At 41.1% G+C, this 19,548-nt stretch overlaps 1 protein-coding gene across 2 annotated transcripts in view; it reads right to left on the bottom strand.

Annotated features, from left to right (window-relative positions):
• Positions 1 to 19,548, bottom strand: part of KIAA1549 (KIAA1549 ortholog) — a 115,366-nt gene that overhangs the window by 47,067 nt on the left and 48,751 nt on the right. For both annotated transcript variants that reach the window (XM_031454529.2, XM_064487326.1), the window contains exons 3-9: positions 18,487 to 18,575; positions 17,225 to 17,402; positions 15,382 to 15,512; positions 13,044 to 13,227; positions 11,808 to 11,867; positions 10,463 to 10,611; positions 2,493 to 2,670 (exon numbers count right to left, since the gene is read on the bottom strand). In XM_031454529.2, the coding sequence (XP_031310389.2) occupies positions 2,493 to 2,670; positions 10,463 to 10,611; positions 11,808 to 11,867; positions 13,044 to 13,227; positions 15,382 to 15,512; positions 17,225 to 17,402; positions 18,487 to 18,575 (969 nt within the window). The remainder of the gene's footprint in view (positions 1 to 2,492; positions 2,671 to 10,462; positions 10,612 to 11,807; positions 11,868 to 13,043; positions 13,228 to 15,381; positions 15,513 to 17,224; positions 17,403 to 18,486; positions 18,576 to 19,548) is intronic.

The raw sequence follows: 19,548 nt of genomic DNA, 5'->3' as shown, positions 1-19,548 counted from the left end.
TGCAGGAACGCTTCCATACCAAAAATTAGAAGTCCCAGTGAGCAGTCTACGAGCACCACCTTCATTTCCTCACCTGTGTCTCTCCCTAAACCCTTAAAACACAGCTTTTAATGGAAACTGCATTACTTACAGTACCCATTGTCAATTTTAAAGTTACATTAAGTCAACTTACTTATTTTGAATCTGTCACTCCCCATCCCCACCCCCACCCTGGCCCCATCGCTCATGGCCTTGGACAATCATGCTTCCATCATTCGGTCCTTCTTAATCTTCACCAGTTCCTTTCCCTCGCCCTGCCTCCCAGCACTGGGCTTCCTACTCCTCTTCATTCTGTACTCATCCTTCCCCAGGATTCAGCTCTTCTTAAAAGCTCAACTGCTCCCAGTCCTCTTAAAGCTCAGCTTCCAATCACCAGGCTCTGAAAACCAAAATGCTCCCCTTTCTCTGCCCAGCTTTCTCATCCATTCCGGCCACTTCAGGATGACCCCTCCACGACAACCCTAGATTCCTCTCATCTGAGCTCTTTTGTTCTGGCTTGTCACTATCTTGAAACCCGTACCTCACTATTCCTTTAAAATGCATTTTATGACATGAAAGTCTCACCTGGATCAACTATACTACTTTGCTCGTTAATGTGGTCATGACTGTAAGTCTTGTGTTTTCAAATACACCCCGGTCTTCCTGGGCAGGGACTAAGGTTTCCGTTCTTTTCACTTCCTATCATGGTGAAAACAGGCTCCGGGGTCAGAATGTTTCTCCTCAAAGATGTAACGATAAAAGAGATTCTTGGTGCTGGTTTAAATTTGGGGTTAGGCCTCTCAGAGAGTGACCAGAGAGGGGAGCAAGCCCTCTAAAGCACACACCCTAAGAAAGAAGCACAAATTACAGAGCAGGGACTATGCAGGACACATTACAAAAAGTTAAAAATTTGTATTTTTAAATTTGGTCTGAACATAGTTGATATATGTAGTTCATTTTGCATGAAAGCAGCTGACGGACAATAAAGGAATGACAGAATCAAACTGAGGGGCTGGGAGAACTGGATACTCTTTTTAGTTCTAACCTGGTAAAACCCTGTGAGAGGCACACACTCATGAAAATGAGGGCCTGACATCAGGACCACAGCTGCTCTGGGCCTGGCCCTGGTGTTGGCTGGGGCTCCCAATCCCAGGATTGTGTCCCCTGTGGTTTTTAGCACAAAACTGAGAAACAGAGGAGCACAAGCAGATGGAAGTGGCCTTGAAAGGTGCCCGTAGCCTATTGCAATTAATCTTTTTTAAGAAGTGAACTGCTTAGCTGGAGCGGGGCACCTCTCCAACAATCAGAAATGTCATGTATGAAGAAATGTAAGTCAGTGCTTCAGTACTTTGTTCTCACTGCTTTGAAACAGGACACACGAATATACAATTCTATTTCAAATACACAAACACAAACCACCAATGGTTATTTGTTTAAACTCTCCTATCATCACGTAAAAAACAGAGTAAGTGTGCCCATGGGTCTTCATCCTTGTTAGCTTCGGGGCAAGTACACATATGACAAAGAACATTCCACTCGTGAGGATAATTTTAAAGGTATCGTTTTTAAAAACTGCCTTCGTGGCCTAGATGTGCTCTTTGGGACTTTTCCTATAGCCTCTGATGCTGAATTCCTTCTAAACATTTATTTATCCCTTTCCAGTTGGGAGCAAGATTCACTGAGCTCTTACAAGAATTGCTCCCAGGATCATAAAGGAAAAACATCCACACTAAAAGAGAAGTCCGATTCATAAAGGTGTACTTAGAGAAACACACTCTTCCATTCCTTGCCTTTTCTTAGTTTTAAATACCCAAAATCTGCAAGTTGGATTAAAAAAAAAAGGCACTGAGCGCAGCTGTTGCCGGGGGCAGGAATCTAGACTCCTCCAACAATAATACAGAAATATCAAAGTAACTCTTTCTAAATTGTGAGTGGTGTGAGGACAGGGTAGAAGAGACACAGGACTGAAAAGGGTACGGATCAAGGACCTCTTTGTGTTAAAAGACCCAGAAGGAAGCCAACAAATGCAGAGGGTCCCTCTCAGCTTCCTGCCTGACTCACTCTCCCCACCCACGTTCAAAACATGACATGGAAGAGTTCTGGAATAAATACAGGGAAAACACGTTCTGCCTAAGACAAAATTCTTAAAAGAGAAATAGTACAGGAGCTGGGGAAAAAATATTAGAGTTAACTGAAACTACTCTAATTCACTGTAACACTATGAATATAAAACGGTAGAAAGACAGCAGTGAAGGCTACAACAAGAAGCAATTGAAATAAAGAAGGTCTTGGCAAGTTCATTTTAACAACTGACACCTTATATAAGTGCCACTTAATAATAAGGATTTAAGACAAATCAACCAGACACACATAAGAATGCTTGAAAACTCAGAGCTCACTGTCAGAAAAAGACAGGCTCTCTACACGGCAGCACAGCTCAGACGCCTGCGCAGGGCCGAGCCGGACGCACTTACGCTGGGCGATGGCGCCCTGAATCCGGTAACCCAGGATGATGGCCGCTCTCTGGACATCTATCTTGTTAATCAGATCTGAAGACTTGACTGCACTGAGCCTTTCTCCGTCTTGGTCCTCCACGAAGTAAATGAGCTGCACGGGATCGTCATCTCCCTCGAGCCTCGACACATTTACCACCTAAAAGGTAACAGAAACCGCTAGCTTGCGGAAGCCCACGTCTCCGGATGTCCTTGCGCAGGGCGCTCAGCCTTGCCTGCGCTGCTCAGGATTAATTCTGGTCCTTCTAATAAGGTCGTTACCCCATTCCGGATCCCAGAATCCCCACAGCACTTTCTTGACGGGAAGGAAAAATATGTGAAGTGAAAGTTCCTCTGTGCAGAATAACCAGCGTGCTTCGTCTCGCTCAAAGTCTTCTCAGACAAAGGGGCAAGGAGGATACACGGAACACAGGACTGCCACTTCTACAGTCTAGAACTGCTAGCAACCAGCTCCAGCAGGTCATGGGAGGGCGCTGCTATCCTCCCAACGTCAAACGTGTTAGGTACCTCCCTGGCACTCTCAAATTAGTAATGGCTCTAGCCAATCCCCTCTGGAATCTATTAACACTTTCTCCCTGCTCTTCAAGGGCAGGGTTTCTCAACCTTGGCACTATTGCCATCTTTGGTCCAGATAATTCTTTGATGTGGGGGGTTATCCCAAGTATAGCAGGATGTTCAGCAGCATCTCTACCCTCTACTCCCTAGAGACCAGCAGCAACAGCCATGCCCTTCCTCACCAGCTGTGACAATCAGACATGCCTCCGGACATTGCCAAATGTACCCTGGAGGGCACAAGCACTCCCAGTTGAGAGCCACTGCTCTTGGGATAATATATTTCCTAAATTCTTTAATAGCCCACTCTCAGCAAGAGATAGATCACCCAAACAGGAATCAATAAAGAAACGGCAGATCTGAATAACACTGTAGGCCAAATGGACCTAACAAACCCGCACAGAACATTCCATCCAGCGGCAGCAGAACACACATTCTTCTCAAGCACATACAGAACATTTTCTAGGACAGATAATTTGCTAGGTCACAAAGCAAGCCTCAATAAATTCAAGAAGATAGAATTTTTATCAAGTATCTTTTTTGACCACAATGGTATGAAACTAGAATCAATAATAGGAAGAAAGTCAGAAAATTCACAGATACATGGAAGAGCTGGTTCTTTGAAAAGATGAACAAAATTGACAAATTTTTAGCTGGACTAAAGAAGAAAGAGAAGACTCAAATAAAAATTATAAATGAAAGAGAAGATATTAATCAGATATCACAGAAATAAAGAGGATCAAAAGAGACTATCATGAACATTTATATGCCATCAAATTGGATGAACTAGAAGAAATGGATAAATTCCTAGAAACATATAACCTACCAAGACTGGATCATGAAAAAATATAAAATTTGAACAGACTAATAATGAGTAAAGGAATTGATGCAGTAATCACAAACTTTCCAGCAAAGCCCAGGACCAGATGGTTTCACTGATGAATTCTACCCAACATTTCAACCAGAATTAATGCCAATTCTTCTCAAAATTTTCCAAAAACTGAAGAGGAGGGAACACTCCCAATTTTTATGAGACCAGTGTTACCCTAATACCAAAGCCGGACAAAGACACTGCAAGAACAGAAAACTACAGGTCAATATCTCTAAGGAATACAAACGTAAAAATTCTCAACAAAATATTAGCAAACTAAATTCAACAGCACATTATAAGGATCATGCACCATGATTAAGTGGGGTTCATCAGTGTTTGCAAATCAATAAATATGGTACATCCCATTAATAAATGAAAGATAAAGGTCATATGATAATCTCAATAGATACAAAAAAAGCATCTGACAAAATTCAACATCCAATCATGATAAAAACTCTCAACAAGTTGCGTACAGAGGGAACATACCTCTGCATAGAAAAAGGCTATATATGACAAACCCACAGCTAACACTGTACTCAATGGTAAAAGGCTGAAAGTTTTTCCTTTAAGATCAGGAATAAGACAAGGGTGCCCACTCTAACTATTGCTATTCAACACAGCCTAGAAGTCCTAGACAGAGCAGTCAGGCAAGAGAAAGAAAAAGAAAAACAAGGCATCTGAATTGAAAAGGAAGGAGTAAAACTGCCTCTGTTTGCAGATGACATGATCTTACACATAGAAAACCCTAAGATTCCACTGAAAAACTACTAGAGCTAATAAATGAATTCAGTAAAGTTGCAGGTTACAAAATCAACATACAGAAATCAGCTGTGTTTCTCTACACCAACAACAAAATACCTGAAAAAGATGTAAACAACCCCATTCACAACAGCATCAAAAACAATAAAATATTTAAGAATAAATTTACCCAAGGAAGTAAAGAGCTGTACACTGAAAACTATACAATATTAATAAAAGTAAATTGAAGAAGACACAAATAAATGCAAAGATATCCCAAGTTTATGGAATCAAAAGCATTAATACTGTCAAAATATCCATACTCTCCAAAGCTATCTCTAGATTCAAGGCAATCTCTATTAAAATTCCAATGGCCTTTTTTTATGGAAATAAAAAAAAAAAACCAATCCTAAAATTCCTATGGAACTACAAATTACTCTGCAGACAAAGGAGCCAAGAATACTCATTGAGGAAAAGACAGTCTCTTCAATAAACGGTGTTGGGAAAACCGGATATTCACATCCGGAAGAATGAAACGGGACCCCATCTTACACCATTCATAAAAATTAACTCCAAATGGAAACATCTGAAACTATAAAACTCCTACAAGAAAACATAGGGCAAAGACTCCTTGACATTGGTCTTGGCAATGATTTTTTGGATAAGGCACTCAAAGCACAAGCAACAAGTGGAACAACATCAAATTAAAAAGATTCTGCCCAGTAAAAGAAACAATCAACAAAATGAAGAGGCAACCTGTGGAATGGGAGAAAACACTTGTAATCACATATCTGATTTTTTTTAATTTGAAATTAATTGGCTTTATTCAACAACTCATGAATCGGGCAGCATCCCATCTAGCAAGTAGAGAGATACCCCCAAATCATATATTTGATAAGGGGTTAATATCCGAAATATATAAGGAACTCATACAACTCAACAGCAAAAAAAAAAAAAAAAAAAAAATCTGATTAACAAATGGGCAGAGGATCTGAATAGACATTTTTCCAAAGAAGATACACAAATGGCCAACAGGTATGTGAAAAGGTGCTCAACAGCACTAGTTATCAGGGAAATGCAAATCAAAACCACAGTGAGATATCACTTCACACTTGTTAGAATGGCTATTATCAAAAAGATAAAAGATAAGTGCTGGAGAGGATGTGGAGAAAAGGGAGCCCTCCTGCACTGTTGGTGGGAATGTAAATTGGTGCAGTCCCTATGGAAATAGTACGGAGGTTCCTCAAAAAATTAAAACTAGAACTACCATATGATCCAGCAATCCTACTTCTGGGCATATATCCAAAGGAAATGAAACAACTGTCTTGAAAAGGTAACTGCACCCCATGTTCACTGCAGCATTATTTATCACAGGCAGGACATGGAAGCCACATATGGGTCCATCTAGGGACAAATGGATAAAGAAAATGTGATATGATACATGATACATACACACACATATCTATACACACAAAGGAATATTATTCGCCCATAAAAATGGAGAAAATCCTGCCATTTACAACAACATGGGATGAACCTTGAGAGCATTATGTTAAGTGAAATAAGTACGACAGAGAAAGACAAATATTGCATGATCTCACTCATATGTGGAATCTGAAAAAGCCAAACTCATAGAGAGAGTAGACTGGTGATTGCCAGGGATGGAGGTTAAGGTAAATGGGTGATGGTGGTCAAAGGGTATAAACTTCTAGTCATAAGAGGAATAAGTTCTGGGGACCTAATGTACAGCATGGTAACTATAGTTAACAACACTGTATTGCATACCTGAAAGTTGCTAAGAGAGTAGATCTTAAAAGTTCAAACGGAGGAGGGAGGTGGGAAGGGATAAACTGGGAGTTTGAGATTTGCAGATATTGACTGGTGCATATAAAATAGCTAAACAAGTTTATACTGTATAGCACAGGGAAATGCATTCAATATCTTATAATAGCTCACAGTGAAAAAGAACACGAAAATGAGTATATGTATATTCATGTATGACTGAAGAATTGTGCTGTACATCAGAAACTGACACATTGTAAACTTGACTATAACTTAATAAAAAAAAATTATTAAAAAAAAAAGCTCAAGTTCTACATGACCAAAAAAAAAGTTCTCAACACATACACACACACATACTAAAAGGTAACCATGTGAGCAGTGGATGTGTTAACTAATCCTACTGTGGTAATCATTTCACAATATATACACATATCAAATTATCACACTGTACACTTTAAATTTACACAATGTTCTTTGTCAATTATATCTCAATCAAGCTGGGAAAGAAGTCTCATCAATTCATAATCTGCTGGGCCAAACAGTACTTTGATTTGTCCCAGAATTTCTACCTCTCTGGTGTAAACAGGGCAGCCCTTTTACATTAGTACTTCAGAATCCAGTATACTTGATTATCACTGTTTTGCATAAATACACCTTTCTATTTTGATGCTGTTTCTTTTAGTAATATGCAACAACTTTACTGCCCCTTTAGACTCCAGTAAAAGGTGAACTGATGTCCTGAGAGAATCATCAACGGTAACTCCAAGCCCTCTATTTTACACACGTAATTTGAATGTCTGGTCTCTACATTTGCCATTGGCAAAATGCAGCTGCTACTTTACTAGCCACAGGTGCAGAACTGTAATAGTGCCCTGTGCTTCGGACACGGCTGCTGGCCTCCTCCTTCACCACTGGAAGCTTTTGGCAAATCAACTATTTCATGATTTCACTGTGAAAGCTTTCTTCCAGTTCGTGTATAAAGAGCCTTAACAGCACAGGTCCAAACTCCCGTCCCTGGAGAACCTGTTCTTTACAACCTCTCCACCCTGAGAAAGGCTCACCTGCCCAGCCTTTTACTTGCTGTTTCTAGGCCAGTTCCTTGACCACTTTTGCTCCCTAAACACCTACTTCCCTCCCTGAGACTGTGCTGTAAGGGTTAATTTTTATTAGCTTTTAGAGTGGAAAACTATCAGAGGGCTACTGAGCAGCGTGTAGATCACGCCCATCTGTGCGTCTACCTGTCTGCTTATTTATTCCACTGAAAAGTTCTGATAAATTTTAGAAACGCTTCTTCTTGTAGAAACCATAAACCCAAATATGCAATGATATCCACCTCGATTAAAGATTCTACAAGCTTGTCCAACCTGAAAGTAGCAGTCAGGAAAATCTAATCCCAGCATCCTTTCTAGATGACGTCTTTTCAGATTCGTATTCTGGAATCCACAAAACCATAGTATGACAGAATCATCATTTGGGACAATTTTTCAATTTCATTTTTAAAATTATTTTCTGATGAAAATCACACATTCACTATACAAATTATATGCTCACTGGAGAAATTTTGAAGAGCATAGAAAATAAATATAAAGAATAAAATGAAAATCATCTGAAATTCAACCAACCAAAGAGAATCACTGTAAACATTCTGGCATATTTCCTCCTGTTATTTTTTTAAGAGTTTCATATTAATATTTGGATTGCACTGCATACATTCTTTTGCAGTCTCTCTTCACTTGGGCTTTTTCCTATATCCCTTCCTAACTTAAAATAAAAAGAAAAAAGATAATGGGACATTTCAACATATAAAGGTTTCACTACATGAAGGGCTGCAAATGGCAAAATATCCTTCTTTCTTTTGGGTGAGCTGTATTCCATTCCATACATATGCTGCATCTTCTCCATTCATTCATCTATCGATGTGCACTTGGGATGCTTCCATATCTTGGCAGTTATAAATAATGTTGCTGTTAATAGTGGGGTATATCTTTTTGAATTAATTCTTGTTTTGTGGTTGGCTTTATTCCTTTGATAACTATGTAAGTTTAAAAAGCTAAAGCTCTAAACATTCTTAGAAACAATGAACAGTACACATATGTAAATTTTAAAAATATGTGCAGTACATTGTGTATATGTATTTACATGCAATACATTGTATATGTGCAGTCAAATTGTAACCATTCTACCTAATAAAACAGATAGATAGATAGATAGATAGATAGATAGATAGATAGATAGATAGATAGATAGATAGATAAAAGGTTTCACTACCATTTATTCACCCATTCTCCAATTGCTGGACATTTGGGTTGCTTTAATACTTTCATGCACTGTTTTGATGAAGAATCTGTACTGTTGTACATAAGTTCTTGTCTCCGCCTTCAGGTTTGGTCACTCGCAAGAGGAAGAGATGTAGGCACGGTTTCTAAGCAATCCATCAGACGTCACCATTAGCCTGGGATGGCTTGGTTAATGGCCACAAATCCTGCATTCTTATCTGAGGGAACTTGAACAACTAACCTAGCCCCTCATTACGTAGCCTCGTGGTGATCTGTAACTGTTTTATGTGCATGAATTAACATCCAGTGAGACATGGAGCTCTATGAAGCCAGGGCCACTGAATAAGGCAGGGCTTTTTATAACTCATTTTAATTTTTATTCTTGGTTTTATAGTTATTTAATATTACTCTCAATTTTTTTAAAGTGAGTTTTGAAATTTCTCTATATTCTACTGCATCTGGCAAAGGAACTCTTTTGGAAACCTAACAACCACCTTTCTGGGAGGGAAAATAAAGAGCAAAGCTTACAGGGAAAATCTGGTAAAAGATCTGAGGGACGATGGTGCCAGCTCTAGGCAAAATGCCCAGCTCCCCCTACCCGATGTCAGCTTCACATCTTTCTCTCTTCTGCCTCTAAGCCACCAACCTCCCAGCCCCCGCACATCAGGGTTCCACCCTGGTTTCCTGTCTCCAAAATGCCATAGCTCTAAACATCCCATTTTCCTAGCTCTACATCTGGTAAAGTCAGCATTTGGTAAAGAAAAAAATCCAAAGCAACATAATTCACATTGAGATGGGAATAAATTACAGCCCCAACTTCCAACTCTCTATGAGTATGTACATTTTTGGGGGTGTGTGGGGGAGGAGTAATTAGGTTTATTTATTCATTTATTTATTGGATGGAGGTACTGGGAATTGAACCCAGGACCTCAGGCATGCTAAGCACGTGCTCTACCACTGAGCTATACCCTGCCCCCGAGTATGTGCATTTTTAAATGGGTCACTTTTCTTTCTTTTTTTTTTTTTATTGAAGTATAGTCAGTTTACAATGTTGTGTCAATTTCTGGTGTTCAGCATAATAGTTCAGTTATACATATACATACATATATTCGTTTTCATATTCTTTTTCATTGTAGGTTACTACAACATATTGAATATAGTTCCCCATGCTGTACAGTAATAAACTTGTTGTTTAACTGGGTTGCTTTTCAATTCAAATGAATCTGTCATTTGTAACATTCCTGCTAGTGTACACAGCAAAGACACTCAGGGTAACATGAGGCAAGTAGGGTTGGCGGGAGGTGGGGAGGAGGAAGTAGCAGAAGAGAGGGCAGAACATTTTCCCCTTTCCGATCTCTCAGGGTCTCTTCCAGCTGAGAGATTTATCTCTACAATGCTATCAATGATACTTAACATTCCATAAAACTGATGACATTTTTGGTAATTAAAAAACCATTCTTTGAAAAATTCAGGTCATCCAATGGTATGGTAACCCACCTACAGATTCTCCTGCTGTGGTTTTCCTGTACCGACCACATACTAAGGAAATATCTGTCCAGGCTCAAGTTGAACTGAAATGTTACCCTGTTCAGTTGCTGCCCAAGATAGCAATCAATTTATCAAAACATTCCCCCGGCATTTTCCATTTGTGTGAAAATATGGCCTGTTTTGCGATGGTTCTCTCTCTCCACCATCCTTCCCCTTTGGCCTACCTGCACCATGCTGTTCCCAGCGGCGATGGTGGCCCTTCTCCACATCCGCCTTCTGGTGGAAACTTCGCTGAGCAGCTGGGCCAGTTTGCGCTCCATCTCGGCTTGGAACACTTCATTCTGGAGCTGCTTCTCAACAACACCCAAGAGGACTACATTTAAGATGAAACACACGCAGGCCCCCAAACAAGTTAGCAGTGGAGAAAAAAGGATGTGTGCATAAGAGAAATTAACACAGGATTACTATGAAAGGCCAGTCTCAAGAGAGGAGACGTTCAAAGGGGAAAGAGGGACGGTGAACCGGGTTCAGGAGAGTCCAGGAGGGTAGCCCACGGGTCTCCTCTCTGAAGGTTACAAAGACTGGTGGCCAGAATTCCCAGGAGCTTTGGAGCTGACAGCCCCTACACAAGATCAAACATTTTGTCTGCACTTATTTCAACATTTCTGGAAATGGTTTGAGTTCATATCTTATCTTGACTCAAGATTTGGACTCACTAACTCAAGGTAAGGGTGCCTGTCTTCAGACATTGCTGTAAACAGGATTATCTAAACAGACAATGGCTTATCAGCCTGCTATAGGAGGGGGAAAAAAGCATGTGCTTTTCAGCCAGAACTGGTTCAAATCTCCTCTGAGATAGTACCATGGGCAACTTACTTAACCACTACGAAAATTAAGGGGAAAAGGAGGCCACTGAACCATGCAAACAGGTGGGGCCTTTATATGGGATGTTGTGTGTGAAGCAACGGGAACTTGAGGGTCTGGGAATCTGTAAATGCTGACTGTCCCTAAACTACCAGCTTTCTTCCCATGACTAGTTAGTTACTCACTGTGCTGTTTACATATTGGGCACCCAGTGAGCACCTATCTTTTACACTTTTGTGTACCAGGTTAGAAAGCCTTTATCTGCAAAACCATAGCTGTAAACATCTGACCCAAGCCCGTAAGACTTTAAAGCATGCTTCTTACTTGCTCACCAAGTTGCCTTATCTGTCCTTATAAAACCAAATATATGAGGGTTTTAGAAAAAAAAAAAAAAAGAGAGAGACATCCTTGCTTTGCAACCTTGTCCTATTCTGGGTCAGAAGATTGTCAATTGCTATTCGACTCTGCCCTGAATTTGATGCATGAATTTTAAAGAAAGCCAGTCCTTTCTGTGCCATAACTCAGCGGGACACATTCCCACAGCCAAATATGAATCCATTTCTCATTCATTCTCTGCCAAGAATCTAAGGTACATTTTGCCCTGAATTTAGGACTCAGAAACAGGAAAGGCGATATCTTTCTCAATACCCCCACACAGATTTCTTACTCTTGCCCTTCCCAAAACATTACATAAGTTAAACATACCTGTTCTTACCCAAGAGGACTTCAACAGCTGAGATAAGTTGAGCTGCGGGTACTGGAAGGCTAGAAAGAGAGAAGGGTTAGAAAAGGAGAAAGATCCATAAAAACATGTTTGCAGCAATCAGAATGGTAAGTGTTCCAGGGAGTGCTGGGTAAGTCACAACACATGGCCTCGCCTATGCTAATTAGCTCTACAGACGGAAAAACATAGTGCCAGACTAGGGTGAAGGCAGGGACAATAAGAGGGTTCTGAGCACATCAGTCTCCAGGAGAAAGAGGGAGAAAGAGAAAGAAAGGGCTTACTCAAGCGACATCATGGGACATTACTTCACAGAGCCCCGCAGACGTTCCCCTTGAAATGTCACTGTTCCGGAGCAATGAGTTTTCACACTGTGTTCCTCAGCACCCTGGGATTTCCCAGCAATGACTCAGGCCGAGTAAAGTGCCCCTGTGTTCAGATACTTACTATTTTATCCATATCTGCACTGTGTATCACTGAAAGCTGCTTTTCATAAATAACAACTTTATCCCTGCCTACTTTTGCATTTTACAGGTTATTCTTTTTCATTTAAAAATTACCAGTACACTAAAATCCGGTAGGAATCATTAAGCCATTTGGCTGTTCCATTTTGGAAAAGAGTTTGATATCCTTTTTGCCTGACTTTAACTCTGGAATCTGCTGATTTTTTTTTTTTTTTGAAGTAAACATTTCCCCACCCCTACGCCACTCCATTTGTACTGTAAATACAGGAAGGAAGGTTTTGTTTGTTTCTTTTCTTTTTCCTTTCTAACTGTACACACAGTAAAACTCACTCTTTCTGGTGTAGTGTTAATGGGCTTTGACAAATGCATAGAGGTGTGTAACCACCACCACGATAAAGACATGGAACGCTCCCATCACCCTCCAAAATTGCTTTCTGCTTCCCTCTTGCAGTCTCGCTTTCCTCGCACCCTTCACCGCTGGCAACCACAGATCTGTCCTCGGTCCCTCTGGTTTCACCTTCTCCAGAACTGTATTGTCTGGGATCGCACCCTTGAGTCTCTAAAGAGAATAAAAAAGCCAGTCCGGGGGGAGGGGCGGGCTCCAGACACCTACCCTGGAGTGATCTGAGAAGCTGTAATTTTATCTGATTTACATTCTGGATTTCTGCTAACTGTTTCATTTGAGAAAAAAAAAAAAAAAAAAGGAGGTCCACCCGCAGCCACTTTCCCAGCACCCCACAGGAGAGCAGCACTCACGCTCCGCGATCTGCAGCACCGGGTACCCCAGGTAGAAACTGAATTCCACCACACTCAGGTTCCTGAGCAGCTCACTCACTTCAGACCCATTCAGAAAGCCCTGCGAGCCCTTAACCGCAAAGACGATGTTCACCGGGCCCCGCCGAGGAGCCATCCTTGAAGATCCCACGGTGATATTCAAGATCTGAAAGAGAGGCACCGGAATCAGCTTCTAAAATAAATGAAAACGTCTAGCGGAAAGCCTGACTGTGATTTCTCTCTCAAAATTTCCCTTTCCATTTTTTTTCCTTTAAGGGAGGTAACATTTTTAAAAGAAGAGTGACTGGCTTCACAACCTGGTTCTCTCCTGTAATACTTTAAACCCTCAGTTTACTAACCATGTTTTTTACATTAAGTGAGGAACTGAGCACAGGTATTTATCACCTCTCCCTCCCCTTTTTCTTCTCACCCCAGATCCCACTGAAATAACAGTAAGATGAACAAAGGGGAATAAATCTACAACAGCACTGAGAGTAGAGGAAAACCAGATATTCTGTCAAATTATGGACGATGGAGAGAGGATGGGACCATGCTGACACAAACCAGGACAGAGGGAACCGAGACCCTACATACACAGGCACAGACCACAGTCACACCGAGAGCGTTCCCCCGGGGGCCCCAGGAGGCCTGCATGGCAGAGACCCATAGGACCTGAGGCTAGCAAACTGCAGAACAGCAACTAGGGCCGCTAAGTGACGACTGTGTGCCAACAGCTGAATCACCTGTTCTCTCCCTTTTTTTCCCCTTCTAACTTCACACCAAGGCCAACTCAGAAGGGCCAGCAGCAGCCCACCTTCACCCCAGGAGCTCAAAGAACTGTGGAAGGTGAGGAAGATAAGCTCCCTGCCTGAGAGGACCCAAGACCCACTGCAGGGTGGCTCCTAAGCAGGAAGGTGGGTGGAGATAACTGTAGTGCACACAAGAGACAAAGAAGGAAAGAGAATGAAAGAGCAGCTCTGCCACGAAAAACACACGAACATGCTTCATCCCCAGGGTACGATCTTCTCATCCTACATGGCGGGCAGGGGATATCTGTCTGTCTGTCTCTGACCACACACTGCCGGTAACCAGGGCTCCGATGAATCTTCCCATCAGGGAACACACAGACTCTGACGCAAACACAGACTCCACAGTTGAAGGGGAAAGATGAACAGGGTGCCAAAACTAACCACCTGCTTCCTCATTCCTAAAGACAACCACCAACAGTCCACAGACATTCACAGAAAACTAATAGCACAAGAGCGAAGGACCAAGATCAACCAAGAACAACGGCAAAGAAATAATGCAGAGAAAACAGAGGTGACTTAGGACACGAAAGACAACTTATTCTGATTAATATTCAAGGTGATGTTGTATCATCATTCAAGACGAGCCTGCATCATTAAAGAAAAGACTGTAAAGGAAAAAGAGCAAACAACAATGAGAAAGAGAGACGGCTAAAAGAAAATTCAAGAGGGACAGAAACACACAATGAACACAGCTGGAGACTAAATTAATGACTTGGAGGACAAGGTTTAGAAAATCTGCTTTTTAAAAAAAAAGAATTTAAAGAAGAGATGGAAAAAATAGGAAATATGGAAGGGGAACCCAGGAGCACCGAAATCCATTTACTATGAATTCTAGAGAGAACAAAGAATAGGGAGGAATAAATATGAAGGAAACGTAAAAACATCAGCATTTCCTTACAACACAAAGAAAGCCTGTTCTCTGACTAGTAGCTACATTTTCTGTTCTTAAAGTGAAGCACCGCAGGTCAAGGTATTCAATACTATGAAACACCAGTGGATTCAGACACCACACCATTGGCTATTTAAGTTGATACTGTTCCCTTCTAGAACATTCTTGCTTTCCCGGCACAGGCTCATCTCTCTTCCGCTCATCATATCGGGGCTGCCCAGTTATTGAGCTACTGTGCAATCTTCAAATACGCTCAGCCTACTCGTGCTCTGTGGACTGGAGGCCGTGGAAAGGAGATGCAACCTGATCTACGTGAGCTGAAACTCCTCTGCTGGAGGGAATCAGAGTTAAGGGTGTCTTAAAACATTACGATGCGGGGAGGGTATAGCTTAGTGGTAGAGTGTGTGCTTAGCATTCACGAGGTCCCGGGTTCAATCCCCAGTACCTCCATTAAAATAAATAAACAGACAAACCTAATTATCACCCCCAAAGAAATTAATACAACATTGTAAACCACTATACTTCAATTTTTAAAAAAAGAACACTCATTTAAAAAAAATTACAAAACTAGCTCCTGTTTCAAAGACAGAGCCTCTTGCCTTGCACTGAGTGCCATTCCCACCTGCACCGTGAGGTTATACGTCCCCTGCTGGTGTTTCCTCACTTCCGACAGGGCGACCATCAGGCCCTTCTCAATGCGCTGGGTGAAGTTGCAGAAGCCAGTATCCACACTCTGAGGCACAAACTGAAGTACTGAAAAGAAGGACAGCATGACAGTCCCACGAACTAGGCATTTCTTTAACATGAAGGAATGAGGAGAGGGACAAAATAGTGTCTAAATCAACGAACTCATCCACAGTACGGGATTACAAACTATGATGTATTATTATTTTTTATTAAGGTATAGCTGCTGTACATTATTATATGTTTCAGGTGTACAACATAGTGATTCACAATTTTTAAAGGTTATATGCTCCATTTATAGTTATTATAAAATATTGGCTATATTCTTGTGTTGTACAATGTATCCTTGTAGCTTATTTATTTTATACATAGTAGTTTGTACCTCTTAATTCGCTACCCATCTCATGCCCCTCCCCCCTTCCCGCTCCCCAATGGTAACCACTAGTTTGTTCTCTATATTTGTGCACCTGTTTCTTTTTTGTCGTATTCACTAGTTTGTTTCATTCTTTAGACTCCACATATGAGTGAGATCATACAATATTTGTCTTTCTCTGTCTAACTTATTTCACTTAGCATAATGCCCTCCAAGGACATCCATGTTGTTGCAAATGGCAAATTTCCTTCTTTTTTATGGCTGAGTAGTGTTCCATTATTTATACCACATGCTCCTTATCTGTTCATCTGTTGATGGACACTTAGGTTGTTTCCCTATCTTGGCAATTATAAATAATGCTGCCATGAACATTGTGGTACATCTAGCTTTTTAAATTAGTGTTTTCATTTTTTTTGGATGTATACCCAAGAGTGGAACTGCTGGGTCATGTGTTAGTTCTGTTTTCAGTTTTTTCAGAAACTTCCATACTGTTTTCCACAATGGCTGCACCAATTTACATAACCACCAATAATGTATAAGGATCTACAATGTATTATTTATATGTATGAGATCATGGAAATGTAGAAAGCCAACTGAACCAAATGAATATACACAATGTGAAGGTGACTTGTATCATTTTAAAATGGAAAAATATCTAAGGTAACAACTGGAGCATCAAAAGATGCAACAGTGAAAATTTTCAAATATAAATAAACTCATTAGAGATGAATTCTTAAGTACTTATGGGTGAAATGACATGATAGCTGGTCTTGTTTTAAAACACTCCAGCTTCATCAAAAAAAAGTTTGTGTAAGATCAACGAGACAAAATTGGGAAAATGTTGATAATTTTTTCAGCTTGGTAATGGGCATGTGTGGGCTAAATGTTAGTCTCTCTACTTTTGTATCTGTTTTAAAAATGTCCATAACAAAACGTTAAATAACATTAAGGAATTACTGTTAATTTTAGGGAGTGTGATAACAGTATTGTGTACAGATGTGTGTGTATGTATGAATGCATGTACATGTATGTGCATGTGTTTATATACGTGTATATATACATATATGTTTAAGGTCTTATCTTTTAGAGGCAGAGGCTGAAATACTTAGGAATGAGATAACATGATGCCGTATCAAATTAATATGAAAGGAGGGGATGTGGTAAGTGTGTAGACATAACAAAATGGCTAGTAGTTGAAAACCAGTGAAGCTGTACAATGAGTCCATGAGGGTTCATTAAACTAATTCTGTATATTTTTGAACATGCTGGAAATTTTCCATAATTTTACAGTTTTTTTTTAAATTTAAATAATAAATTTTAACACAATCCTCTCCCAATTTTCTAAAAACATAAAAAATAAAAAGAAATTCTATTTACAAATCAAAACAACTATGCTCAGTTTTCTTACCAGTTTGAACTTGGAACCTGGACTCTGGCACAAAGAAGGAAGGTTTCACAGCCAAGATTAAAGGAGTTTGGTCACGTACAAGTTTACTATTTATAAGTACATTTATGACTGATATGGCCGTGTAAACGAAGGGACCAGATGTTACCAGAAAAGTGAAGTCAGCAAATAGTTCATAAACCTATGAAAATAAAAAATGCAAAAGACATTAATTATCAAATTTGAGGGTACCATAACTCAAACTTAAAGGAAGTTGTATTGAGTAGGAAAATAATAAAGTAAAAAAATAAATAGGTACTTTTAAATGAAGGGGTAGTGCTTCACAGATAATTAAAATTATATTTTAGTTATGCCTCTTACACATCTGCCAACTCTCTCAAAAACAGCACAAAATTACATAAGCAAGGACAGTGAAAAAGAATAGTTAAAAATATAAACTGAATAAGGAATTAAGGAGAATTCAGGGTGTTTTGCTGTATTTAACCCACATATAAAGAAGCACTTACTCTATTAAGCAGAGCTGTCCGAAAGAAATATGTGAGCCACATATGCAGTTTTTAAATTTCTGGTAGCCACATTAAAAAATATAAAAAGAAACCAGTGAAATTCATTTTAAATACATTTTACTTAACCCAGTATATCAGACCTATCTAATTGCAGGCAATGTAAAAAAATATTAATGAGATATTTTACGGTTTTTTTTCATTAAGTCTTTGAAATCTGGTGTGTATCTTGCACTGACAGCACATCTCATTTGGGACAAGCCCCATTTCGCAAGCTCAACAGCCACATGTAGCTCATGGCTCCATTCAGGATGGCGCAGGTCTAAAGCATGGCTTTCTGAGCTCATAGGAGAGAGGAGGCACTAGCCGGCGTCCAGCATAAAACATCTAGAAATCCATCTCTGTCTCACTCCATGTACAGAAACATACATGTGCACTCACTCTTAACTCTAATTTAAACTCTAATCCAAGCCCTTTCACGTAAATCAAGGGAAGCGAGATCATTAGGTCATCGCCCCAAGGTCTGGTTTTAGAGCCCTTTGTTCCAACTCTGTCAACCCTTCCTCCTGACGGACAAAACCTGGCCTCATCTGGGGTCAGAAAGGGCTGCCCTGAAGAAGTGACATTTGAGTGGGATCCCAAGGATGAGTGGGTGTCCACAAGGAGAAGGGAGGGGAGAGGGGAACGAGACTGTCCTGCTCCCGTTACGATGTGCACACGCCCCGAGTGCCCACGCCAGACTTCCAAGCCGCAGGGACCCACCTTGAGCTCCACCACTCGGTGGAAGTGACTCCTCAGCACCTCTTTGATGGATGTGATGATGTACTCCTGCACAGCTCTGCGGGCCAGCACTGCAGATCCAAGCCAACCATCAATGCACTTCAGTGTCCTTATGAATGAGCCCGTCCACGGCCCCCCTCACTCAGCGCGGAGAAGCAGGATCCAGCCCATTCTCTTCCCTCCTCCCCCCACCTTCCACGGTCCGGCTCCTGCCGTGTCCCCTCTGCTCCACTCCTGCTCCACCTCTTCTGCCATCTGCGCCCCTCTTCCTCATTTCCATCCCATATCCCCATCAAGATGGACACACAGAGACATGCTGATAGGCATCACTTTGTATTCAAGCCTACAGTCACGGGGCCCGCAACCTGCCCCTTCTCACAGAGGAACACAAGGGGGAGCCCGATCAAGGGGCCACAGTCACCAGGCTTGCAGAGACATGACATCAAAGGTACTCCAGCCCCACGCGACCAGAGCAGCCAGGCAGCTGCAAGGGAAGCTGCTGCCTGTCAGCTGGTGACGCAGGCTGCAGACGGGGAGGAAGTTCAGGTCTGTGACCCCACTCAGAGGATGTCTAATAGGGGAGGGTATAGCTCAGTGACAGAGCACGTGCTTAGGATACCGAAGGTCCTGAGTTCAATCCTTGGTACCTCTTTACATAAACAAACAAACAAGCAAGCAAGCAAGCAAGCAAGCAAGCGAACAAACCTAATTACCCCTGCCCCGGCCTCCCCCAAAAAATCAGGATAGCTGGTCACTCCACGTCTCTCTCCTCAGAGTCCAAGTGATATTTACAGGAATAGATAAGAACAAAGTGCTCCCTCTTCTCCAGGAAAAGTGAGAACAGTAAATCAGTAAGAAGCTGCAGGCGTGGCCCTTACACATTTGCCCAACTGCCTGAACTAAGCATGAAGGTGTTTTTGCCTTAACCACATCATCTATGCATCGAATGGGTTCTGAGCTCCAAAAACAAAAATCCCAGCAAACACTTCAAAGGCCCATTTGAATCTTGTCTTCATTCTTGTTTCCACTGCTAGCTAATCTGTA

This window comes from Camelus dromedarius, chromosome 7 (assembly GCF_036321535.1).
Source record: "Camelus dromedarius isolate mCamDro1 chromosome 7, mCamDro1.pat, whole genome shotgun sequence".
Lineage (NCBI taxonomy): Eukaryota > Metazoa > Chordata > Mammalia > Artiodactyla > Camelidae > Camelus > Camelus dromedarius.
This window is presented reverse-complemented; position numbering and strand designations above follow the sequence as displayed.